Below are 26,545 nucleotides of genomic sequence, written 5' to 3'. Positions count from 1 at the left end.
AATTTCACTGGTAAGAGAGGAGCTGAACAGATGTTATATTTGCTACCATTGAACCTGATGTTTGACAACATTCAACAGAAAAGGTCGATGATTCCACAGGCACCACAGTTTCAGAAGCTGTTTCAAGCTTATGAAAGTTCCACTTTCATGATCTAAAGCCTAGATCATGACTACACAATATAGCCATTCTCTGAATAAGTTAGGACCCTTAAACATGAGGTGGACATACGGGCAGGACCAACCAACCAAAATTGCAAGGCAAGTTTGTATTTAGTTTGGTGTGAATGGTATGCTATAGTGTGAATGTTTGTGGTCTCCCCAAGTCCCTGTGTTGATACCTAACCCCCAACACAATATGGCCACCATCTGAATACATGTTCCCATCACCTGTTTCCTAAGGTCATGCTTTGAACGGTAGTAGATGGGAACGGTAATCAGAAAAATCAATTCCTCTCTCAAAACATGCCACTTAAATTCACTCTCCATAAACGTCCCTTAAAGGTGTAATAGTTCGGGTGCTGCAGGTTAGTGGTTAAATTATTTTGGTCAAGAGATTTTCTACATATTTCAAGTCATGTCAAATTTACTAATTTATATCATATTTTTAGATTCCACAGTATTTGTTGAAAATTAGGTATCTGCCAGGTCTGGTATTAAGCACTGCAGAGCCATGCAATAGGCTATCATTGATTTATACGGTTCCTATTCAGGTAAAAGTCTTTTTTGATGAAAATATAATTCAGTGGACTCTCATTGTTTACAAATTCATAAGTAAGTTCCATGATCTTATGATTCTCAATTTATTTTTCTTCTGTTTATAAAATTACAGATGGCTTATTATAAATATTCATATATACAAATCGTTTTCCCTCATGAATTTAAATCCTACTATTTAAAATTAGTTAATCAATCTATGTATCTGTATAAGCAATTTTATGTGTAATAAATGAGCCACATTGAATCAAATCAAACATATTATAAAAGAATTCTTGCTTGCTTGCTTGCTTGCTTGCTTGCTTTGCCTAGAAAACAAAGAAAGCCCTAGTTGTCCTACAATTGGTCAGAGGAAAACAATCACACTATACAGGTATATTGTATTTCTTTATTCTGATAAATAGAGAAAAAACTTATAAACTACACAGCATATGAAATATGATTCTGTAAATCACAACTGCCAACAGTTAAAAGATCTTTAATATTTGAAAAAACTATGTACATATTAAGTCTTATTAAAGAAAGGCCAAAATTTGTCAATTGAAAGCATTAATGAAATATTTTGGTTGGTCCTCAATCCCAATTCTATATTTTTTACCATCTAGATTATACATTGATTTAAAATCAAACGTATGAAGGTAAACTCTAATATCTTCATAGGTCAACAACAAAAATTTATCCTTCACACTTATTTCTAGAAAGCAGCTGGGCTTATTTCCTAGATTGTTTACAATGAAGCTAGAATATCTGCAATAACTGTAGAGTTTCAAAAAGGATCCCTAGGGCTACTTCTACATTCTCCTTCCCAGTTGAGCACTCTCCATAATTTCCAGATGGGTCATGGAGAAGAAACGAGTGTGGGAAGAAAGACAATGAAATTAGAAATGGGCGAGGCACATGGTGGTGGAATGCTAAGAGCAGGGATCAGGACAATCAACCAGGTGTCTAGGAAGGGACAAGTCACCAGTGTCATCTGCTGACCAATGGTAGGAAGAAATAAACTCAAAGGAAACACCACATTTTTCTAATTAAACTCAAATCTATTGACTTGTGGTGGTTCTTTGATGTTGTGGGGACTGCTGTAATAGAAACCAGTTGGATTTTCAAGGGCAAGAAACTTTGCCACTGAATAAGATGATGTCATCCTTCCTGATGACAAATAGGAATGGGTGGTCGGCTCTAAACAGCGTGGACTCAGGGAGTTGCTTTTCTACAATATTACTTCCTGTGGCAGCAGTAGCCTCCGTGCCCTCCTCATTGACCTCTATGTAAGATTTGTGCATCAGTCTTGATATATACAGACGACCCCCTGAAGCAATCCCAGAGAGATCTGCTTTGGATTCATCAAAGATATCTTTCAGCCCTAGGGGTCTCAAATATTGTTTCATTTCATAATTCTTCTCTATCTTGAACTGAGGAAAAAATACCTCAACATACTTAGAGGTCATTCGCCTTGGATTGGTCCATTCCATTAGATTCTGAAAGGTCAGTTTGTTTTCAATCTGTAAAAATAATTCAAAGATAATTTAGAATCATATGGTTAAGTGATAGATGAAACAATAGCTACAAAGATACATAGTTTTCTATAATTTATCCCTTCCTGGATATTTGTGTTCAAGTACATGAATCGGTCCTTGGAAGTCTTGAAACAGAATATGATTAAAATGAATAGTTCAAGTACTTTTTAACAAATCCAATGTTTAATTTGCTCTACTAGGAGAAGGCATGATTTATTTGCATCTTAGGGCAATTCCACTCTCTGTTCACCCATGAGCAGATACAACTAAAGTGGAGCAAAAGACGGGTGAAGGAACCTGAGAATCTGAGACCATCAGAGGGAGAAAGGAGCCCAGTGGTCATTTAAATCAGTGTTTCCTAGCCATCTCCTCATCATGAAAGATAGATAAAGTAATGTTTGCGGAGCTTAGTGGAGTAAACCAAAGGGACCCCATGTGGCCTGAGGCAAGGAGCCCAGAGCTCCAGCCTCGAAGGTTTGGGTGATCAATATCTCCCAGTACAGTTACCCATACTGTATCAAATCAATTTCTTGTTCTCAACAGATGAGGCAACTGAAGTGCAGGAGGCTGTAGTTCGATATGCCTGAAGGCAAAGCAAGCAACCTTAGTTACACAGCTAGAAGAGTCCTTAGCTCTCTCTCCAGCAGCATCGCTGCCTACAAACAATTCACAAAGCCAATTCACCAGCTCTTGAATACTGAGAATTGATCACAAATTCTCAATTTAGAATAAGAAGATTTTTCAGAAACACTGTTTAGAAATCTTACGTAAGGACATTTCTTCTCAAATTCAGGATCAACTTCAATCTTAAACAACTTTTTACTGATATTAAATTCAACTTGTATTCTTATCAAGGACCTAAATTTGTACAGTCAAATTTAGTCTAATTTGAATTTTTTGCATTAATTATCCAGTTTTGTGGTTAATCTCTAATATAATTTTACCCTGTTGGAATTTTTTTTTCATTTAGTGCACTGAGATCCAATTTCCTCATCATTTTCTGGTTATGAAGGATTATGCAGGTATTTAAGATTGTATAGTAAGTAGGTTTATAATAGTCAGATTCGAACATTATTAGGTAAATCTATTACAGAAAAGGAAAATTCAGACAGTAAGTGCAAGAACAAAACTATGTTGTTAGCTTACTTTGTCTGGGCTACTTTTTCTGTTGCAGATTATTTCAAGTTAAACTAATTGCTGTATGCTAAAATCAGATTATTATGAAGATTATCAAGTGAATAATAAATTTAATATGAGGACCAATATTTTATATGGTCATACTTTAGATTTAATAGTACCAATGTTATGACATTTCTCTTGCTTCTCATGTCAAAACAATTTAGATGAAAATGTAATGAAAGAAAGTTATTGCTAAAATTTAGTAGTCTTTGTCTATGTAGAAAGTGTCATTCCAAAGCTTTACAGTCATGTTTTTAAATCATAGTAATGTCCCTTGGATGGTAGGCATGTCTATTTATTTATATTCATTCCACTGTCCTGTTAGTCCACAGCAAATATTCATTATTGTCCAAGTCAAAACAAAACGAATACTTTTAAGTGTAGTTGTAACTTTTCAGTGTAGCTGACACACATATATGTGTGTGCACATACATACACACAAATATGCATATCTACACATATGTGTCTATCAGAAAAATTGACTAAATTCTATCAACCTCCCTTCCCTATCTCCCATGCTTGCTGTAAATATCAAACAAGATAATGTAAATGAAGCTCAGAACACATGGCCTGGGATGTAGTAGGTGCTAAATAAATGGCACCTATTATTCCTTTTAAATGAGAGAATAGAGAAGAGAGATGAGTCCAGGCCTCTGAGATTGCAGATCAAACTCAAAGAGCCAAGTTCAGGAGGAGGAAAAGCAGAAAAAGGACTGAAAAAAGATCAGGCTTTGAGATACAGTGGTGGTGTCTGGCTTGCACGGCCCCCACCGTCTTCCCATTGCACTGTGTTGGTCCATTTCTCCTGCCACATCAGTCACAGGGCAGTCCCTAAACTCTGCTTTTCACTTGAGACACAGCAGCATGGAAGGATGAAACTGCCTTTGGAAATTACAACAGTAGGAAATCTGACATAGTTGACTCCATCTTGCTGCTAACCTCCAAGCTGTTGTTGGTCATTCTTTGGCATAGGCTAAGCTAACTTTGGAAGAAATTTAGTTTATAGTTTAAATGTAAAGCAAGAATCATAATAGCCCTTCCCAAAACTAAACCACCTTTGTAAAACTAATGAAAGACCGCACGGTTATGATTATGAGAGAGGCCTGAATTCCGCCACGATGTAGGCATAGTAAACATTAACCAATCATTGTTATGGAGGCCATAAAATTTGTAACTCCACGAATGACTTTTGTAGATAATATCACTATTGTAGAACCTAAGACTGGCCTTTTGAAATGTCTTTTCAGACTTTTACATTTCTGATACTAACTCCACTTGGACTCATGACTCATGACTCAACCGGTCCTGTGGCTCCCACAGAGTCCAAAGGTGGACTCAGTGCATGAGAACAGTTTTACACACCCTTGTGATTACATCCCCACCCAATCAACAGCACTTATTCCCTAGACCCCTGCCCGCCAAACTATCCTTGAAAACTCCTAACCTCCAAACCTTCAGGGAGATTGATTTGAGTAGTAGTGATCTCATCTCCCAGGTGGCATGGTCGGCTTCGCATCAATTAAACTCTCTTTACTACAATGCTGTGCCCTCAGTGACTTGATTTTTCCTGTGCAATAGGCAGGGAGACCCTCTTGTGCAATTACAGTGAGACCATACATTTTAATTCTCAAAGGCTCAGGTCTGTATCACATCATACCTGCCTAAAGATGCTCAGTCTAGCAAAATTTCAATAACACATAAAAGACTGTATTCATGACCGAACACCAAAAATACCTAAACTCACGTCTTTTTAATTCCATAGCTGACATTTGAGAGGGTTCCAACTTGATCAGTATTCAACTAAAATTATGCTAAACTGAGTTAAGTCAATCTCAGCAACTATAATGGTGTCTGGCTCGTACGAGGTACTCCTTAAATATTTGTCAAATCATTTAACAAGCAGGTAAGTCTGTAATATCTCAATACCCTGAAATCTTGCAGTTTATCAATGAACACTGAATCAGCAGTATCCTAAAAGTCTTATTTCCCAGTAGTGAAAATGACAGTCGTAACTTACTTCAGAGAGGTCATTGTCAGGCAGCAGAACGTACATGTTTATGCCACCATTGTATCTGAGCTCAAGAACCTTCATTGGCGGGTCCTCGATAACAGACAAATTGAACTTCCGCTCCTGGTGCATCATGGCCACTGACTTCCCAGAGCACTGAAAGTCAAGTCACAAAAAATTATTTATAATCCCACTTCATTTTACTTATTAACCAAACACATATAAGAATATTGTACTTGGTCAATAAATGATTGCTCAGTTGATCCTGCAGATTTTTTCCTGACAAGTTACTAACGGTGGTTGCATTGGTGCAAATCTTAGTGGTAAAGCCAAGACTTCAAGTTTGATTCCTTGAGTTTAAAATAACTGCGTGACCTTGGGTGAGTTACTGTGCCTCTCTGTGCCTCCATTTCCTCATTTATAGAATGGGAGTGACTATAATCCCTGCTATACAGGATTGTTGTGAGGATTACGTGAATTAATATGTCTAGCACTTGGAACATTGCCTTGCACTCAGTCTTTTAACTGAAAAGTCTCTATAATAAGTAATGAAAATGTACTAAATAACATTAAAGTGAAAAATGAATGCTATAGGTTTTTTTTCTCTTCTCAGAAGTAAAATACAGACTAGTACTAACAAAATTACACAATTTAAGACCAGGTACAGTGGCTCATGCCTGTAATCCCAGCACTTTGGGAGGTCCGGGGAAACTACTTGAGCCTGGGAGCTCAAGACCAGCCTGAGCAACATGGCGAGACCGCATCTCCACTAAAAATCAAAAATAAAAAAAAATAGCTGGGTGTGGTGGAACATGCCTGTAGTCCCAGCTACTTGGGAGGCTGAGGTGGGAGGATCACCTGAGCCCAAGAAGTCAAGGCTAGAGTGAGCAGTGATTCCACCACTGCACTCCAGCCTGGGCAACAGAGTGAGACCCTGTCTCAAAAAACAAACAAACAACAACAACAACAAAAACACAATTTAAGCATGAGGTCTTGGAAAAATAAAAATTCCTGCAAGGTATTTGATAATGTCCTTCAAATTCACCAGGGCAAAAAAAAAAAAAACAAAAAGTAGCTCTTATCTTGAGAATATCATTTACAGATTTAGAGACACCATTGAGGTACAATAAACTTTCTCCTAGTGATGTTATAATCTGCAAACTTGTCAACATTTCTGTAATATCCCCTTTTAAGAACAAACATCCTACATGGGGAGGACAGAAAATTCTCTGTCCTTGAACTGAAGGTCCTTCTCTCTCTGGAAAGGTTGCCTTTTTTGACTTAGAGTCCAATCCTCAGAAAGAACATACATGAAATCTATCTGCTTAGTGAGACAGGTCCGCAGAATTGAGCCTGATACACATGGGGACTGGGATGTGACAGACAGGATGTCTCACTGGGGCAGGGGAAGAATCACACATCCGGGTTATGCTGAAGAGATTATGTTACCGATTTTTAATATGATAGAACTAACATTGACATCAGAGATCCAGATTCCATAGCATGTTACATTACAAGCTGTCTGTTACAGCTACATTACATAGGGTGTGTGGACCAGCAGGGAGAGTGTTTAAAACAATGTTATTCTATAGTAATGCTTTTTAAAATAAAAAAAAATAGGAGAAAGGAATAACACAGGAAACAGGAATGCAGCTTCTGTGAAGCAAGGCAGGAATCCTAACACAATATTCCTGACTGCAAGAGCTTTGTTGTTTCTGCTGTACAAAGATTACTGTGTACAAACTGGTTTTAAAACCCAAGAATATATGTTTTATAAAGGTTGGTAATAAGATGTTTTAGATCAAAAACAGAACTAAGTGAAGAAATACATATGGCTTATTCTTGGAAATGCATACCTTTACTAAACATAGCTTTTCCCCTTGTAAAAGAAAACGCATTTCCTACTGTGACTCAGGAAAATCATTGATAGTAAATGATTTTAAGTGCAGACCCCATGGTTAAAATAATGAAAAATGAAAAATACACTTTTGTCATATGTTTTCTTATAGGCCTCCAATTATAATATCTTAAGACACATTCATGCCACTTCTTTCCATTTTGAATGTATTTTAAAGAATACCAATTTACAAGACACCTTTGGCGATGTTTCATAGCCTGCATGACAGGGAAAATAGAAAGTTTGCTTTGTAAAGCAACTGACCATACAATATTGGTAATGCAAAAGAAGAAATGAGTTAAAAACGGTGAATCCAGAGTTTACTATGTAACTATCACAGTCCTGCAAAGGAATACTATTGAGGAAAAATTCTAAATTAAACAGGAGATTGACAACATACCTTGGGAGATTTGAAACGGCAATTTGTGGTTTCACTCTTGGTGAAGGCTGATTGCCACTTGCCTTTGAAGTACACAGCGTTCACCAGCACCATTACAGCAGATGAGCTGATGCCACCGTCACCAATCACGTTCTTGATTTTGCCTTTTGAAAAAAAAAAAATTGAGGGGAGAAAGGTTTATTTTAATATAATTTTTAAAATGATTTAAAAGACCATTAATTGGTATGAAGTTTTTTCTTATCACATAATAACACCAATAAGAATATTAAGAATAACCTATGAGCAATTAATGTGTCCAGCACTTTCTAAGCCCTTTAGATGCAATCTTTGGTTTAACCCTCACATAATCCCTGTGAGGTAGGCATTATTATTGTCTCCATTTCCTGTTGATGAAGCTAAGGCACAAAGAGATTAAGACACACAACAAGAAAATGATAGCAATAGGATTCCAACCCAGGAAGACAACCCCAGAGTCCCTGCTCGTAGGTACCAAAATGCCTTTACTGCATTGACTAGGCCACCTTTTGCTACTACAGTACTTCAATCCATTGAAAGGGTAATACCCTCCTTCATTCTACAGTAACGAGATTTTTGCTGGACGCTATGCACTATTCTGCATATTTGAATTACAAATGTGAAAGACATAGCCTGTGCCATCATTGAGCTCCCAGTCCAGCACAGAAGCGTCAACATCCGAAGAGCAGTTGTAACCCACCAGTAACATCGAGGTCTGATTTCAGTGCACTGTGAGAGCACAGATTAAAGGCACCCAACTTTTTCTGTGGTGTTCTGCTTTAGCTGAAGGACAGTGGGGAGCAGGGAGAGCTTCCATAAAGCAGAGACTATTTATTCAAAGGCACAGAAGCCTGGAAGGGCAAGGTGTATTTGTCGGGGAGAATAAGTTGGCAAGATTGGAAGCAAGGGCCTGATAATGAAGAGGCTTGAATGTCTGGTAAGAATTTTGTATTATTTTGAAGGTGATGGAAAATAATTGCTCAGGATTCATTGAAAGACAAGAAAGGTCATGGTCATGATGGATCTGACTTGCCTTTCAAAAGGATGGTTCTGGTATTGTGTGGAGGATGTGGGCTTCAAGACCTGGGTAGGGTTGTTTAGAATACTGGCAACATTTTAAAGGGTTTCCTCAAATAAATATTGAGTACATATGCTTATGAAAAATTAGAGTAATTATGCATAGATTTGCACAAGAAAGGAAGACAGAGAAATAACTACTCTAAATAGAAAAAATTGTTAGCAATCTGATGCCCTTATATTATATACTAAATAGAATCCCACCTAGCTTTTAGAAAAGGAATAATTACACAGTTTCTCTTGATGTATAAGTGTTATATTTGAAACATGTAATGGCTAAACATCAAAGTAACCCACTATGAATATAATGAGGAATGAATGAATAAAAAGAAAGCTTATACACTGCATTCTTAGTCCCAGGACTAAGTGTATGCTGCTGAAAGTTTGCATTTAAAGTGCAAGATATATTTAGCTCATATTTCTGAGGCATAGCTAGGCTCAGTAAATGCAGGTACAATGTTTAGAGTACAAATCAAGGCCAGCCCTTAGGTAATGAAACAACTAGTAGCTTTGGAATTGGTTGATGAACAAAGTAAGGATTAATAAATTTCTTTATTTGCTTTGCACTAAACCAGAACATTAGCTGGAATTCAGTTTTTAGTTGTGACAGAGACTTACCAATAAAGAGCTGTACTTTTTCTGGAAGGTACTACCTTTGTTACATAAATTATTTTGGTAATTAAAGAACATTTTAAAATGAGAGATATACTATACATCCTTGGAAAAAGCAATGTTATGAAAATATATTTCTTTGACGGTAGAATGTTATAACTTTAATAAGATTCAGTCCATAAAGGAATAATAAAGTATGAAAATCCACCCTATCTTTAAAAAATAGGTTGATTATTAAATGAAATGCTATGCTGTGGTCATTGAAAATAATAATGTGGTCATTGAAAGTAATGTCAATAAAATAATAACTTAGTTTTTGTTCACTAACTAGGGTGAAATATTGAGGTTAATTTATCAAATTAACTCAGCTTGTTATTAATTTATGAAATGATCACAATACTATGTTTGTCCTGAAGGTTTTACCAATGAAATGAGAAAATGTAAAAGACTGAACTTCTGAAAAGTGCAAAGCATTCAAATTATTAAAATTATTCAAAACCACATTGCAGACAAATACTAAAGCAATTTTAAGTAGCAGCAATCATTACTTTGAACTAGGAGCTCTTCCATGTATGTACAAAAGACTCCCAGCTTTTGTTCTCAGTATTAACATATAACTGACAAATCTTGTAGAAAAATAGGGTATTTCAATACTCACCATGTGTTTCACTTTCAACCCACTTATTAATTTTACGTCTAGTGTCTTCTAAATGATTTGTAAAGTCAACTCGCTCCACTTTGGCATCGTATAATTTTTCGGCACACTCAATGTAGTCCTACAAAGAAGAATATAGGTCTTGCATTTACAAATCATCACCAACTAAGTATATAAGAAATGTATTTTTGAACTTTTTATTTTCACTGCTTTATTCAAAGGTTCAACTCTGCCTCAGAGATAAGTATGTAAATATAGGGATATATAGAAATCGGGCTGGAAGGGGATCTGGTGAATTTGAAGTTGAATTTGTACAGCAAATACTCTGTTTAAACTTAAGTTTATCTGAAATGGATTTGAGGAGGCTAATAGAGAATAGATAATGTCCACCCTTTTACCACTGCTTTCTCATGTTAAATAACTCAACAGCCTCCTAACCAGTCTCCCTTGCCTGTGTCATCCCTTCCTGCTGCAAATTTTTCAAGGCTACATTATTGCTCTCAAGACAAAGCTCAAGCCCTTGAACCTTGCCGACAAGGCTCTGCTGATCCCCACCCTGCTTACGTCATAGCCACTTTCTCCTTAGTCTGCTCTCCCACCATACCACATTCCTGACAGTTTCTCAAAAATGCCATGTGTCATCTCTCACTAGAGGTGTTTGAACAACGTTCCTTCTGCCTGAAATGGCCCATATACCTCATGATTATGTCTTACCCATTGTCTAGTTCCAAGTATGGCTGTCTGTCCTTGACAGATATCTTCTCTAGGTTCCACGTACATTTTCTTTCTTTCTTTCTTTTTTTTTTTTTTTTCCTTTTTTTGAGATGATGTCTCACTCTCGTCCCCTTGCAGGCTGAAGTGCAATGGCGTGATCTCGGCTCACTGCAACCTCTGCCTCCTGGGTTCAAGCGATTCTCCTGCCTCAGCTTCCCAAGTAGCTGGGATTACAGGTGCCTGCCACCATGTCCGGCTAATTTTTGAATTTTTAGAGATGGGGTTTCACCATGTTGGTCAAGCTGGTTTTGAATTCCTGACCTCAGGTGATCCGCCCGCCTCAGCCTCCCAAAGTGCTGGGATTATAGGCATGAGCTACCGCGCCCGGTCCCATCTACATTTTCTAATAGTCTGTTTACCTTGATTTTTTTCTTAACAGCTGTTATCATAATACATCCTTTTTACCTTTGAGATTGTCTGAGTCCTTCACAAAACAGCAAATTCTGTGAAGTCAAGACTATATATGCCTTGCTTATGATTTTATTCCCAGTACCTAGCACATTGCCCTGGACATAATAGTTGCCTAAGAAATACTTGCGGCCGGACGCGGTGGCGCAAGCCTGTAATCCCAGCACTTTGGGAGGCCGAGAGGGGCGGATCACGAGGTCAGGAGATCGAGACCATCCTGGCTAACACGGTGAAACCCCGTCTCTACTAAAAAATACAAAAAGTTAGCCGGGCGAGGTGGCGGCGCCTGTAGTCCCAGCTACTTGGGAGGCTGAGGCAGGAGAATGGTGTGAACCCGGGAGGCGGAGCTTGCAGTGAGCTGAGATCTGGCCACTGCACTCCTGCCTGGGGGACAGAGCGAGACTCCGTCTCAAAAAAAAGAAAAGAAAAGAAATACTTGCTGTTTTTAATTTTTAAAAAGTCACAATGATCTAATTTATCAATACATTAGTAATTCAACAAATATACACATATATATCTTTGTGGAAAGATGTTCAGAATTAGAAGAAAAAGATGTATTACGAACCAGGTATTGTTAGTGGATTTCCTATTAAAGTTTATAGGATTTTCATCCTAATAATGAAGATTCACTAGTTGTCCTTTGTCTATCCACAGGAAAAGACTAGCTCTCTAATGCAAGCTTTGTGTGTGATTTCCTTGGATACAGCTCTTTTCATCTACTGATTAATTCATTCTTCTATCCACACATCCATTCATCCACCCACTTTGACACAAAGAGTAGTTTTAAGTAGTCCATGGCCCAGGAAGGTTGATACGTGCAAGAGGTTGATACATGCAAGATGTCAGCAAGGAATAAAGATAGCAGTCGGAAGGGACAGGATAGTTACATAGATGTTGCTATTCTCTACCACTTCCAAGAAACTCAGACCAGACATAGGGGCTCATGCCTGTAATCCCAGCACTTTGGGGGGCTAATGTGGGCAGATCACCTGAAGTCAAGAGTTCGAGACCAGCCTGGCCAACATGGCAAAAACCTGTCTCTACTAAAAATACAAAAAAAAAAAAAAAAAAAAAATAGCAGGATGTGGTGGCACGTGCCTGTAATCCCAGCTACTTGGGAGGCTGAGGCAGGAGAACTGCTTGAACCCGAGAGGCTGAGGCTGTAGTGAGCCAAGATTGTGCCAATGCACTCCAACCCAGGCAACAGTACCAGACTCTGTCTAAAAGAGAGAAAGAGAGAGAGAGAGGGAGAAAGAGAGAGAAACTCTAGAAGAGCTAGAAGCCACTAAGCATTTATACTTTTTAAAAAAGTCCAACTAGTATGTCATGTTGATCTCCTTCTAAGACTTGTCTATGTCCTTAAAAAATACATAAAACTTAAGTGACATAAAAAATAAAATTTGGCCAGGCAAGATGGCTCATGCCTGTAGTTCCAGCAATTTGGGAGGCTGAAGCAAGAGGATCACTTGAGCCCAGGAGTTCAAGACCAACCTGGGCAACATAGAGAGAACTTTTCTCAACAACAGAAAATTTAGCTGGGCATAGTAGCACGCACCTGTGGTTGCAGCTACTCAGGAAGCTGAGGTGGGATTACTGCTTGAGCCCAGAATGTGTTTCCTGCCATGGATACCCCTAAATGGGCTGACTGCTCCTCCATTCCATTTACAGCTCGACATCCCTACCAATGGACACATTCTCTTCTGTTTTGAAGCCTGTCAGTCTAGTGAACCTGAATATGTGGATTAATTGGGTAAAAAGTTGAACTTTGGAAATGGTGATTTTTCAAGACATCTGAGAACATAATAAGTAGCAACGAGAAACAAAACCATCTTTGTATGACTCAGTAAAAAGACACAAGCCTTTGTTCAGATAATGGATTTAACAAGATTCAGGTCCTTCTAACAGAGGCAGTTTCACCTACCTTATGAAAGCCATACACTTTTTCCGCAAAAAGACCGTTCACAATGCTGAGATCATAATCCTTGTGGGATGCATTTATATCAGAAAAAACTCTTTTCAGTTGAGACTGGAACCCTGGCTGTTATTAAAAAGATGTATAAAAATTTAATTTTGGACTGCAAAGATATGCATAATCTCATTTACACATAAAATAGAACATGCATATTATACCATAAAATAATTTTTAAAAATACTTTAAAAATAGCAAACAAGGCCACATACATCTGTGTCTTACCCTTTCTCAAAATAGTGTCTGTGATCAAATGAAATAATTTACTAAATACTTGGCCTTAAAATAAAATTGTTAACAGAAGATAATGATTTTGCATAATATATATATTAAATAATTAATTTTACCAATGTAAGTTGTCTATGAATATACAAAGAAAAAGGCAAAACATTTAACGTCATCCTTTCTTGCCAAAATATGGCCAATATGTAAATAAAATGTTAGTAAATTAATAAATAACAAGTAAATTATCAAAAATTCTACTTGAAAAATCCACAATCTGGAAATCTGAATAAAGCATGTTTCTTAGCTTTGAAAGGATAGTTCCACATTCTCCAACCTCCATCTCTTGGGCTCAAGCTAACCTCCCCCATAGCCCCCCAAGTAGCTGGGACTATAAGCTAATTTTTGTATATTTTGCACAGATGGGGTTTTGCCATGTTGCCTAGGCTGGTCTGGAACTCTGGGGCTCCAGTGATCCACCCGCCTCAGCCTCCCAAAGTTCTAGTATTACAGGCGTGAGCCCCTGCACCTGGCTCACCATCTCTTTTTCTAAAAGAACGTATTGTCTTTACCTGACTATTAGAAGAGTTTCCATATCCTGAAGCAGTGTTAACGTGAAGCACCTGTAAACAGGGCACAAAGAAAGCAATCATTAGAATCAGGGGTTACGAGAACAGTTTGCAAGAGGTTTTAAAAATAAAAATATTATTTCCCAATAAATGTGTCTAATTGCCATTCCAAGTTCATTAGTGTCTTAGAGCTGATTCTCCCCATGACTCTGAATGCACATCAACAGGCATACTTGGTTTTAATTTTTATTGCATTTTCTTTCTTTACCACAACTTGATTTTCTCTTAGGTTTACCAGGATTTTGGAATCTGTGTCAATTTACATAAATGCTATAGTGACATCGCTTCCGGTTAAATCATGCTTGTCCAGTAGTCAGTCCACACACGGATGTTAATGCCTCAGTGCACAGCTCTCCCAGTCTGACACTGAATGAAAAGCATATTTCAGCAGCGAAACTCTACAGTTTTCAATATAGTCAGTGAAATGTGACCACCATCCTCACTATACAATGGTGTAACTCAGAATACCTGTGGACTGGTCGGGCGCGGTGGCTCACGCATGTAATCCCAGCACTTTGAGAGGCCAAGGCAGGCAGATCATGAGGTTAGGAGATCGAGACCATCCTGGCTAACACAGTGAAACCCTGTCTCTACTAAAAATACAAAAAATTAGCTGGGCGTGGTGGCGGGCGCCTGTAGTCCCAGCTACTCGGGAGACTGAGGCAGGAGAATGACGTGAACCCGGGAGGCAGAGCTTGCAGTGAGCTGAGATCTGGCCACCGCACTCTAGCCTGGGCGATGGAGGGAGACTCCATCTCAAAAAAAAAAAAAAACAAAAAAAAAACAAAAAAAACCTGTGGACTATTTTGTGATTTATGGAATGAATAAGCCTCTTTCTGAAGTGACCGGGCAGCTATAATTTTAACATTTGGGCCAATACAAATTAGGTCATCAATTCATGTGTTAATTTAATATTTCTTAAGTTTTACCTACCAGATTTTCCTCTTATTTTTTGTAATTTTGGAATCATGGAACCTATCAACATTTCCTACCAATGATTATTCCTACATTTCTTGAAATGTCATTTAACGTAAAAAAGCACTGTTTTACTTAAATAGGCTCTAAAACTCTATGTCATCATCATTTTTAAAAAATATTTATTTTTATTATACTTTAAGTTCTGGGATACATGTGCAGAATGTGCAGGTTTGTTACATAGGTATACACATGCCATGATGGTTTGCTGCACCCATCAACCCATCATCTACATTAGGTATTTCTCCTAATGCTATCCCTTCCCTAGCCCCCCCAAACTACTGACAGGCCCCGGTGTGTGATGTTTCCCTCCGTGTCCATGTGTTCTCATTGTTCAACTCCCACTTATGAGTTAGAATATGCAGTGTTTGGTTTTCTGTTCCTGTGTTAGTTTGCTGAGAATGATGGTTTCCAGCTTCATCTGTGTCCCTGCAAAGGATGTGAACTCATCCTTTTTTATGGCTGCATAGCATTCCATAGTGTATATGTGCCACATTTTCTTTATCCAGTCTATCATTGCTGGGCATTTGGGTTGGTTCCAAGTCTTTGCTATTGTGAATAGTGCTGCAATAAACATAGGTGTGCATGTGTCTTTATAGTAGAATGATTTATAATCCTTTGGGTACATATCCAGTAATGGGATTGCTGGGTCAAATCCATATGAACACTTAAAAGTCTTTCTTTCTCCCCTTCCCTCCCTACCCCATGTTTTACGGAGTTTTCAACATGTAGAGCTTCCGCTAACTTTCAGCTTATTGAGAGTACAAACTCATAGTTAGAATTTGTACTATCTCTAATATTTGATATTATCCCTTATATTTCTGTCTGATTGTTTATAACTACACGTTGTCTCACACAAAGGCCGCACTGTACAAATTTAGTTAAGGTAGTCATTTGTACCGACCAAATTTAAAAACTATATTTTGTGTATCAGGCATAATTTTGACCATATTAGTCTGATAGAGGATTTTCTCACAGCAATGTATATACAGAATAACAGTTACTAAATGCTTCCTCCCCAAAGCTGACTGTTTTTAATCCCACCATCATTGCGTGCATCAACCTCACCGTGGTAGCTTCTGACAAAAGAAGAGAACTTTTCAGCACTTGCCCCTTCTGTTCCTTTAATTCAAAATTATTTTATGGAGGTTTATAAAATTTAAAATGTGTTGAATTTGGAGATTTTTACATTAAGTGGGTTTAAAGAAAAATTTCTTAAATTCATAGTATAATAAAACTGGAATGCTTAATATTTTTCAGTTTAGAAACGTCCATACTTACAATAAAGTTCAAGAAGTCATTGCAGTTATTAAGTTGTAGTTTGCGGGCCGGGCGCGGTGGCTCACGCCTGTAATCTCGGCACTTTGGGAGGCCAAGGTGGGCAGATCACGAGGTCAGGAGATCGAGACCATCCTGGCTAACACGGTAAAACCCCGTCTCTACTAAAAAATGCAAAAAACTAGCTGGGCGCGGTGGCGGGCGCCTGTAGTCCCAGCTACTCAGGAGGCTGAGGCAGGAGAATGGTGTAAACCCGGGAGGCGGAGCTTGCAGTGAGCTGAGATCGCGCCACTGCACTCCAGCCTGGGCGACAGAGTGAGACTCCGTCTCAAAAAAAAAAAAAGTTGTAGTTTGCATCATCTGATTATTTACAAGTGATTTTTATTTCAATAGTGACTATGCATGGCATGTTTTCACCTATGGAAGAATTCAAAATTCAAAATTTTGAACTAGGACCTCCAGCGACTGTGTAACAGAAACCCTTGAACAATTCCAGTTCAACAGCCCATGGGAACATCAGCATTTGATTTATAGAAGAGCTTTCTTAGTCTTTAGATCTGTAGATTTGATAAACTGTCACTGTGAGCCTATGGTATTGAAGGACCTGTCACATCAGTCTACAAGAACATCTATGCATGTTATGATAAAGAAAAGACGATGAAAACATAAGAAGTCTTTTAATCTTCAACCTTTCACTATATTTTGAGAATCTTGCATCTTCGCAACAGCTCTACTTGAAAATAGAATAAGCTCTTGGCCAACGTGGATTTTCAATGCCTTTAAAAATATGGCAGTTATCTCTTCCCAATTGAAAGAATTCAGAGAGAGAATATGCTGAGTACTCTGTATCCTTAAACAATCCTGCCTCAGTTTTTTAGTCAATTTTATTGTGGCTGCGACTTCATTGGTGAACAGTGGTGAACAGTGGGGTTGGTCACTTGCCACTAGGAAAGGAAGATTCAACAGGGACCTTCCACTCCATGGAATTATTTATTTGGGCTACTACAAGAAAGGAAATAAAAGCATGTATATTTATACTTTGGATTATATCATTATAATTATTTCATCCTATGTCAGAAAATAGATGAAGTTTGTCTCTAAGGGCTCCCAGAATGAAAAGTTTCAAATGAAAGTCATCACTGTCCATCATCTCAGTATAAGATGGAGAGAGAGATAAGCAGTGACCGGCTGGAACTTAGGTGGTCCCTTTGTATCCTTCTTTCCTAAAATGAGGGGTCAGGAGTTGATGGGACCAGCTCATTAATCTTTGAAACAGTTCAAGGAGGAAGGTTTAACCAGTAAAGGCTGAGAACATATTGGAAGTCATATTTGATTATGAGATAATGTCTTGAGCAAAATATACATAGCTATGTAAATTTATATAAATATAAGTTATAAAATATAATTTGACTGATATCTGCTCTTCAAAGTTTTAAACCTTCTACTCATTACAATCATGCATCACTTAACTACGCGGATTTTTTCTGAGAAATGTATCATTAGGTGATTTTGTCATTGTGCGAATGTTACAGTGTGTACTCATGCAAACCCAGATGGTATGGCCTACTACACAACTTGGCTACATGGTATGGCCTATTGCTCCCCAAATACAAACCTGTAATGCATGTTACTGTACTGAATACTGTAGGCAGCTGTAACACAATGGTAAATATCTGTGTATGTAAATACATCTAAGAATAGAAAAGGTATAGCAAAAAACTGTATAAAAGATGAAAACTGGCAAAACAGTATAGGCACTTACCATGAATGGCACTTGCAAGACCGGAAATGGCTCTGGGTGAGTCAACGAGTGAGTAATGAGTGAATGTGAAGGCCTAGGATGTTACTGTATATTGCTGTAGACAAGCACTGGACACTTAGACTACACTAAATTTATGAAGAATAATTTTGTCTTCAATAATAAGTTAACTTTAGCTTACTTTAACTTTTTTACTTTATAAACTTCTTATTTTTTAAAAACATTTTGATTCTTTTGTAACAACACTAGGCTTCAAACACAAAGACATAGTACAACTGTACAATTAAATTTTTCTTTATATTCTTATCCTATGAGATGTATTTATTTAATTTTTTAACTTTTTAAACTTTTTTGTGAATAAGTAAGACATAAACACTTTAGCCTAGGCTTACACAGAGTCAGGATTGTCAATATCACTGTCTTTTTCCTTCACGTCTTGTCCCACTGAAAGGTCTTTGGAGCATTAACACGCATGGCACCATCATCTCCTACGATAACAATGCCTCCTTCTGGAATCACTCCTGAAGGGTCTGTCTGAGGCTGTTTCACAGCTAACTTTTATTTTTCATACGTAGAAGGAGTACACTTCAAAATAACTACTAAAAGTATAGTATTGTAAATGCATAAATCAGTAATAATCACTTACCATTATCAAGCATTACGTGCTGTACGTCATTGCATGTGTTAGGCTTTTATATAACTAGCAGTCTAATGGGTTGGCTTATGCCAGCATCACTGCAGGCACGTGAGTAATGCATTTCGCTATGATATTATGATGGCTGCAACATCACTAGACAATAGTAATATCTCAGTTTCATTTTAATTTTACCGTACTGCCCTCATACATGTGGTCCATCATAGACCAAAATGCCATTATATGGCCTGTGACTCTACCTTGTAAAAAGAACCTAGTAATTTATGTGAAGCCTTGCAGAGAAAGGAATCTCCCCTTCTCATTGGCCAAAATTTATCTTAAGACAGACTGTAACTTTTTAAAACCTCCCTGCAGTTCTTTTCTGATTTTATTTTATTTTTTTAAATAGTCCTAAAGCTACCATTGGAAAGAATTATTTAGGAATATACGCATGGAACAAAAATATAAAATACCATGTTAAAGTGATTCAAACATGCTAACATATTTTCTGAGATAATGCTTGTGGCACCCAGGCAATAATTTTAAAATTATATGACTATCCGGAAGTCATTCTCCTGAACTTTTTGAATAAAACTTTAATAAGTTTAAATATTTAACATTATTCTTTGATCATTACTAGTATTACTCTCTTTTGATATGAATTTTGTTGATTTTCTGATATTCCTAACTGAATGTTAGTAAACTGGAAGGGTCAAATATTGAAATGATATGTGTCTGTTTTTATCTTTACAAAGACTTAAGAAACTGTAGATTCAACAGTAAAACTACCATGACTAAAGATGCATAATGATGCTACAGATGGAGCATCCTAATCCAAAATCCAAAATGCTCCAAATTCTGAAATTTTTGAGCATCAACATGACACAAGTGGAAAATTCCACACGTGATCTCATGTGATGTGTCCTGGTCAAAACTTTGTTTCATTAAAAAAAAAATTTTTTTAATGTTGTATAAAATTACCTTGATGCTATATGTATAGGTTGTATACGAAACATAAATAAATTTCATGTTTATACCTGGGTCCTATCCCATCTCATGTATAAACAAATATGCTGAAATCTAAAAAAAAAATCCCAAAAGGGAAAAATTCCAAAATCGAAAACACTGGGTCCCAGGCATTTTAGATAAGGGATAGTCAACCTGCAGTAAATATTTGTGTGTGATAAATATTAGATAAAAATTCAAAGGGCTTGTTTATCACAATTCTTCCTCTTCTTACTTTTCTCATCTAATTTTTTGGTGTTTCTACCTGAAATACAAGGTGTGCTATACTTTCATGTTCCCTCATATGCTTATGTAGGGAAATCAGAATTTTTGTTTCTGATAAGTGGTTAATGAATTCAGATGATGGCAATGAGGAAAATCATGGGTCTATACAGTGTAAGCAATTTCAGGACATTTGGATTAAGGATTTTTACAAAAAAGGATACTATGAATCATCCTTGGGCTTCTACCTGTATATTCATGCCAAATTATGAAATTATTATTTCTTCTTACAGAGTGGTAGAATAAGTAATATATATTAATGATTATTTTTAAATGCTTTTTGTAAAACTCGGTTGCATTTTAGAAAATTCAAATTTGTAAACTTTTAAATAAGATTATAATCCAAACATATGACTTCAGAAAAATACATATGTGTGTATATATATTCATAATGTATTTCAATGGAAATGTCTTGTGAGAGAGAAGAAAGTCCAAACATATGACTCTCATACATATGTAATCCAAACATGTATAAACTGTATATAATATATAAAATAATGCATTTCAATGGAAATATGTGGGGGTGTGTGTGTGTGTATATATATATATACACACACACAAGTATATGTATAATGAATTTCAATGGAAATGTCTTGTGAGAGAAGAGAGGAGCGGGTAGCTTATGAAATAGGAAAATCACTTTTTAAAACTTTTATATTCAAACATTATAAGAAAGAAAAGCATTATTAGAGCTAAAAATGAAAAGAAAAAAACCGGTCAGTCTGAACCCATGACTTGGTCAGTAAATACGCTTTTCCAGCTCTTTCACTCAAATGGTGAGCAGCCTTCATGGCACTTCAACTGTATTGAACCTCCAGCACACTGATTCTTGACTTTACTCAAGTAAACATATATATTTGCTCTATAATATATATTTAATAGAGTAAACGAGCCAGAGTTTCATGAGGAATAGCTGAGCTCCTCTTGGAGCCAAGATAACTCAAGATAAGCCCAGAATGTCTTGTCAGAAAGCAAAAATATTGTAAAGTTATTGGGAAGGATTGTTTCAAAAGATTGGGTTAAAGAGATATCTACTGGCCCAGCTATGACACTTTGAGCATCAAAAGGAAAAAGAAACACAGATCCCTGGGGATGCTTAAAAGAGACACACAGTTGGAAGCCGTAAATTGAGTCTGGATTCATCTAAAATAGAAATGTGTGATTCATGGTGACGAGGGTCAAGTGTTGCAATGAGAAACAAACTGAGGCAGGGGAGAAGCTGAAAATTAATTTCCTAGAAGACATTTACAGAGGATTAAAAGTGTGCACAGATAAATTAGATGAATGCTTTTGTGTCTCTAGTTGCCTTTTCTCCTCTTACATAGTTTTTCATGCAAGATCATAATAGTAAGAGTTATAAAAAGTCACACAAAAGTCACACATGAGAGTAATTGATGAGGCAGCAAAGAGTACAGAGCAAACTCCAGCAGAACAGTAGCTCTCTCAGTCCACTGTGACTCATGAGCTGTTGACCCTGGCCCACCAGGCACAAGGTGCAGGGCAAGGAGACCTCAGAAGGTATACCAGACAGGATCTGAAAGATTGCCCCTCACACGAAAGCACACAGTAAGTAAAAGCAGTGTCTTCTGTTGCATTAAAATCAAGCTTTAGTCATAGGCATGGTGCCTGCACATCATTGTCTAACACATTGAACAGTGATAACGGTAAGGTTTTTTTCTTTATTTGTTTTATCATCAAATCAACATCCTCTGTGCACAGGTGAAGACACTAGTGCCCACAGAGATGAAATGATTTTCCCAAGGTCAGAACTTGGACCCAATCTTCGAACTCCCGGACCAAGGCTATTTCCAGGATACCAAGTCATCTCACTTGGTTCTGAAATGTTATGAATTTTTATAAATGAATACATTTTTATTTGTTGAATGTTTTTCAAGGGCTTTATATTTATTTATCAAAATACTGACTTGAAAATACTGAAGCTTCACAATGATGTACTTTGAGCTATAATTTCAGTTTGGTGGCTTCAGAGCAGTTCTCAACTGGAGACTGATTTTGCTTTTGAGAGTATTCTTTGGAAATACCTGGAAATGTTTTTGGTCGTCATGCTGGGGGAGGGGTATGCTGCTGGTATTTATTGATGAGAGGCCAGGGATGCTGCTAAACGTTGCATAGGACAGCCCCTCACAACAAAGATGTATCCAGCCCAAAGTGTCAGTAGTGCCAAAGGTGAGAAGACCAGTTGTAGAAGATCGTCCTAAGTTTGAATCTCAGGTCCACCATCTACCAGCACGCAGTATGGTCACCCCTCCACAAAATCAGGATAATATTCCCACTTCAGTGTGTCAACGTGAATATCAAATAGTATCATATTCTTAGGGCTTATCCCGGATCCTGAACACTGATAAGGTTCTCAGCAGACCGTTGTTACTATCATCTCACTGAAGTGTAGTATCCTATGTTCTAGGTTGTAAACCACTCTAGCGCTTGAAAAACGGCAGTCTAAGACTCTGTAGTTGTTCTCTAGCAATTAGTATTTACTAAGCTATCCAGATAAAGGAAGGAATTATTCTAGCTTAAATTATCAACACAAATGATTTTCCATACGAACTGAGGTATGACAGGTTACAACAGGCACCAGATTCCTCTGGCAAGCCCTTCTGAACTAAAATAGTGGGAGGAATAGTGCAGCAAGGAGTGGGCATGGGGAGGTGGGGACAGAAAGGGACGACATCAAGGCCTCTGCATGCAGCCTGGACCTGGCATCTCACCTGCTGTTGAGCTACTGAGTTTCAGTGGCAATTTTCTGAGAAGGGAGGGAAACCTTGACCATTCTACTTCCCTGTAAAGTGCACCCAGAGCTGTGTGTAAGGGTGTGTTAATAAGCACTCCCTGAAGGTGGTGGTGCGGGTGGTGATGATGACAATGCGAGGACTACTCAGGTACACTGCTATTATCTGGAATGTACTATGATGTTATTTGTGCCCAGGTAACGAGTCCTGAATCTGGGACGTCATTGGAATCTCCTTCTAACTCTCCTATCTCAACCGTGTCTACGCAGGCAGTGGTTCTCAAACTTTCAGGTGCACCTGGAGAGCTCATTAAAACCCAGAGTGCTGGGACCCACACCCATAGTTTCTGATTCAGTACTTCTGGGGTAAAGCCCAAGCATTTGCATTTCTAACAAGTTCTCCAGGCGGTGCTGATGATCCTGGTCTAGAAAACACGCTTTGAGAACCACTGCACTAAGGGAAAACGTCAAAGCTGCAGTGCTTGGAATATTTCTGCTGCCTCTTGGCTCACAAACAAGTGCTGCAAGCTGTGTGCTTTCTTCACACCCAAAGAGGGCCTCGTGGAGATGTGTGAAGATGTGACACCTTGTGCCCTCATGATGACCTCCATTAACATGGGGACCACTGCAACGAAATGTTCTCGTGGGAAAAACAATTTGTCCCAATGATGAACTGCAAAAGCTGAGACTGACCTTATCAATCTGAGAGACACAGTCACCTCGAGCACCCAAGCGGACCAGGGCCAGGGCAGCGAAGAGGCTCAGAGAGGAAAAGAACACATTTCCATTTCCTTGATTATCATCCATCTCTCTGAACAGGTTGAAGCAAAACTCTGCATTTGCTGCAGCAAGGGAGGCCATTGTGAAATGGACTGCAGCCTAGAGGACAATGAGAAAATGAAATTAGCTCCTGGTACATCTTCTAGGAATATTATATTTTTAGATTTAATTATTTTTTATAATTTAAAGCTTCATTTTTTTCAGCCTTGGAGGTAATCATCACATAACTCTAACAAAAAGGGAAAAGTTCCCTTGGCCCAGTATCCTTGTCACTAATACCCTAAAACTGTCTCTTCTCATTGGTGGACATTTCTATCCTCAGTGGCCTGTGAGTGGCCTGTTTCCGACCACCAAGCAGACACATTCATGGAGCTCACTATTTCTCAAATCACCCCAGATTTCTGAACTGAAAGAGAGCAAAAGTAAATATTACAATATTAGACAGTCTACTTGAGGCACTACAGCCTTTGCTTTCTAAACCATCTGTAATTCAATGCAATGTTAAATTTTTGAGGTTTAACACATCATTTTTAATCCATTCTCTCCATATGGCCTCTGCAAATTCTTAGAACAATCATACATTCTACTTTTTTTTTCAAAACTGTCCTAATTTTCAGTGTTATGCATCATTGGTCCCATAAGTGTATTAATTTGTTTAAAACCATTTTCTGATTTTTTTGGAATGTAAAATGTGATTATCAGAGTATGGATCAAGAACATGTACAAGACTTTTCAACACATAGGCCTATTTCTTGCCAGAGAACCCAGGGCGCAGTAGCAAATTGGAGATTGTCTTCAAATTCACGATGTTGTTTCTGAAATACAGAGGGCTGCCATTGCCATGGAATTCTTCAGGGATCCACTTGGGTAATTTTTTTTGCAGAATTTCTCCACAAGTCAAATTGATCTCAAAATCACAGTTGGGGTTGTCTCAGACTAAATGAACTTACAGGAATTCTCCAAATTATTCCTCTTGAGTGTCCAATAATATTACATCTGATGGTGTGGCAGGTGCCGGGTGTTGCAGATGCCAGGAGTCACAAACCCTTAGGGGACTTCATCCAAGTCCCAACCCTGTTGCTGCTGTTGCTAGTAGTTGTGTGAACTGGGTCAAGTCTTTAATTTCTCTGAACTTCTAAGTTTCACCTTGTTCAGTGAGATGATCTATGTACAGGATCTAGCATAGTGATTCTCAACAGAAAATCATACTTCCTTGTACCTTTTGTCCCATAAGAAGAGCACACATAGGCATCTGGGGACTGGCATGCTGTGGGTGAGGAAGGGGGTCACAAGGAGGGAGAGCCTGAAAGGAGAATATTCTAAAATTGCCATTGTGTTGGCTTTGTCGCAGTCGCAAATACTTAAGGCCTTTTAAATTGTGAATGAAATTAAAATAAGTTTTTTTTTAACTTTTATTATGTCAAATGGGAGTTTGAGTTAAAAAATAAAAAAAATAAAAAAAACATTTTCTAGTACAATGCGTGATCCAGAGTAGACATTCAATGAATTGAAGCTGCTGCATTTACTATTTTCTGTAAAGTGGTAATAGCCTGTCCTGTCCTAAAAGACAGCAAACGTTTCCAGAAAGAATGTCCCTGAGGGACCCATACTCTGCACTGTGGAATTCCAAGCACAGAGAACACCACCGAGGCATGACACCCTACATGATGCTGTTTTCCAGGGTCAAATTTAGCTATGTAGAATTCGTTATAAGTCATACTCCTCAGTTACACCCAGGCACATAAGGTGAGAAAATCATTCACACCCCACATATCTTTAAGAAAGAACACCTATGTTCTTTCAAAAGTCACCCAGAAAAAAAGTATGTTGATTTTATATCTAATCCAAGTAATCCAGGGTAAAAAGCTGTGGCAATTGTGATTAAAGCTACAGGAGAAACTATTTGCAACAAAGGAGATGAGAAACAATGCCAGTTAGGGCTGGGTACACAGGATGGGAGTTGGCGGGAAAAGGATGGCTTTATACAGTGAGTGATATTAGCAGTGCCAAAGGCCCTCAAACTTTTAAGGGATTCAAATCGTATTTTAGACCTAAAAATAAGTATTCCTTCTAAAACATGAAAAAAAAGATCAAAATTAACAAGTTTACAATTAAATATCTGAAAACGAAATCTATGCTGATGTTTCTATTTAATTTAGTATTCGTAAGAATTTCATTAATTTTAGAAGGAAATGGTGTGCTGGATTCTCTCCATCCTAAAGGATTTCCAAGGCTTCATGCTGGTTGCTGAAAATCAGACAGTAGTACATGAAATCAGTTGTTCTTAGGAAAGTAACTTCGAAAGCAAAGTCATATCAATCCTTTCAAAGTATTTACAGTGAAAATTATATTTAGTAGAAGATGGGGTGTATTGCAACGTTTTGATAAAATGTGAGCTAGAGCTTATAAAATAAGACCTGAAAGATTTTTAAATGACACTGTTCAGAAACGTGCTTGCACAGGTCAATGGGTATCTGGAAGCTATCATGTCCCAAAGTGCAAAAATACACTTTAAGGTACATTTTTCTTTGTTCAAGTTCCAATTCTTCTTGTTGTTTTATAAATTATGCCTTACTATTTTAACCTTTGGGGCAAAAAAACATTTTTATACTTTTGAATAGTATTCTTTAATCACTTTCTAAGCACCAATCACAAATTTTCACATTCTAAACTTTTAGGCATCCTATTTCCATGGTAAATTATTAATGAAACTATAATCTTATTAAAGAAAAGAGAAGCTACACAAAAATGTGTTCATTCAAGATACAGAATACATAAATGTTTAGCTTAGGTAAGTTTTATGGCAGAGAAATCATACTAGAAAAAAAATCATGACAGAGAAACATGAGCCAAGACATTCCTAGATAATTATAAATTCTCAAGTCATAACTCTTAAAATGATAGATGATACTAAATAGTATATACTTTAACATTCTTGTAGAGACATGTTCATGTATGTTTAAAATAAATACCAAAAAGTATGTTCCATTTCACATAATTATTTTTA

The 26,545-nt window shown here is 37.5% G+C and overlaps 1 protein-coding gene across 3 annotated transcripts in view; it reads right to left on the bottom strand.

Annotated features, from left to right (window-relative positions):
* Positions 1-1,088: 1,088 nt before the first annotated feature.
* Positions 1,089-26,545, bottom strand: part of SERPINB7 (serpin family B member 7) — a 54,124-nt gene continuing 28,667 nt past the window's right edge. For 2 of the 3 annotated variants that reach the window (XM_009192877.4, XM_009192876.3), the window contains exons 2-8: positions 23,452-23,637; positions 14,020-14,070; positions 13,178-13,294; positions 10,078-10,195; positions 7,716-7,858; positions 5,428-5,574; positions 1,089-2,216 (exon numbers count right to left, since the gene is read on the bottom strand). In XM_009192877.4, coding sequence (XP_009191141.2) covers positions 1,818-2,216; positions 5,428-5,574; positions 7,716-7,858; positions 10,078-10,195; positions 13,178-13,294; positions 14,020-14,070; positions 23,452-23,619 — 1,143 coding nt within the window. In that variant the 5' untranslated portion in view covers positions 23,620-23,637 and the 3' untranslated portion in view covers positions 1,089-1,817. Of the gene's footprint in view, positions 2,217-5,427; positions 5,575-7,715; positions 7,859-10,077; positions 10,196-13,177; positions 13,295-14,019; positions 14,071-23,451; positions 23,638-26,545 lie in introns of those variants that run through there. The other variant, NM_001169069.1, reaches the window with a different exon arrangement.

The sequence above is a fragment of the Papio anubis genome, chromosome 19 (genome assembly GCF_008728515.1).
Source record: "Papio anubis isolate 15944 chromosome 19, Panubis1.0, whole genome shotgun sequence".
In the NCBI taxonomy this organism is placed as follows: Eukaryota; Metazoa; Chordata; class Mammalia; order Primates; family Cercopithecidae; genus Papio; species Papio anubis.
The sequence above is the reverse complement of the archived record's forward strand: the minus strand, read 5'-3'. Positions and strand labels throughout refer to the sequence as shown.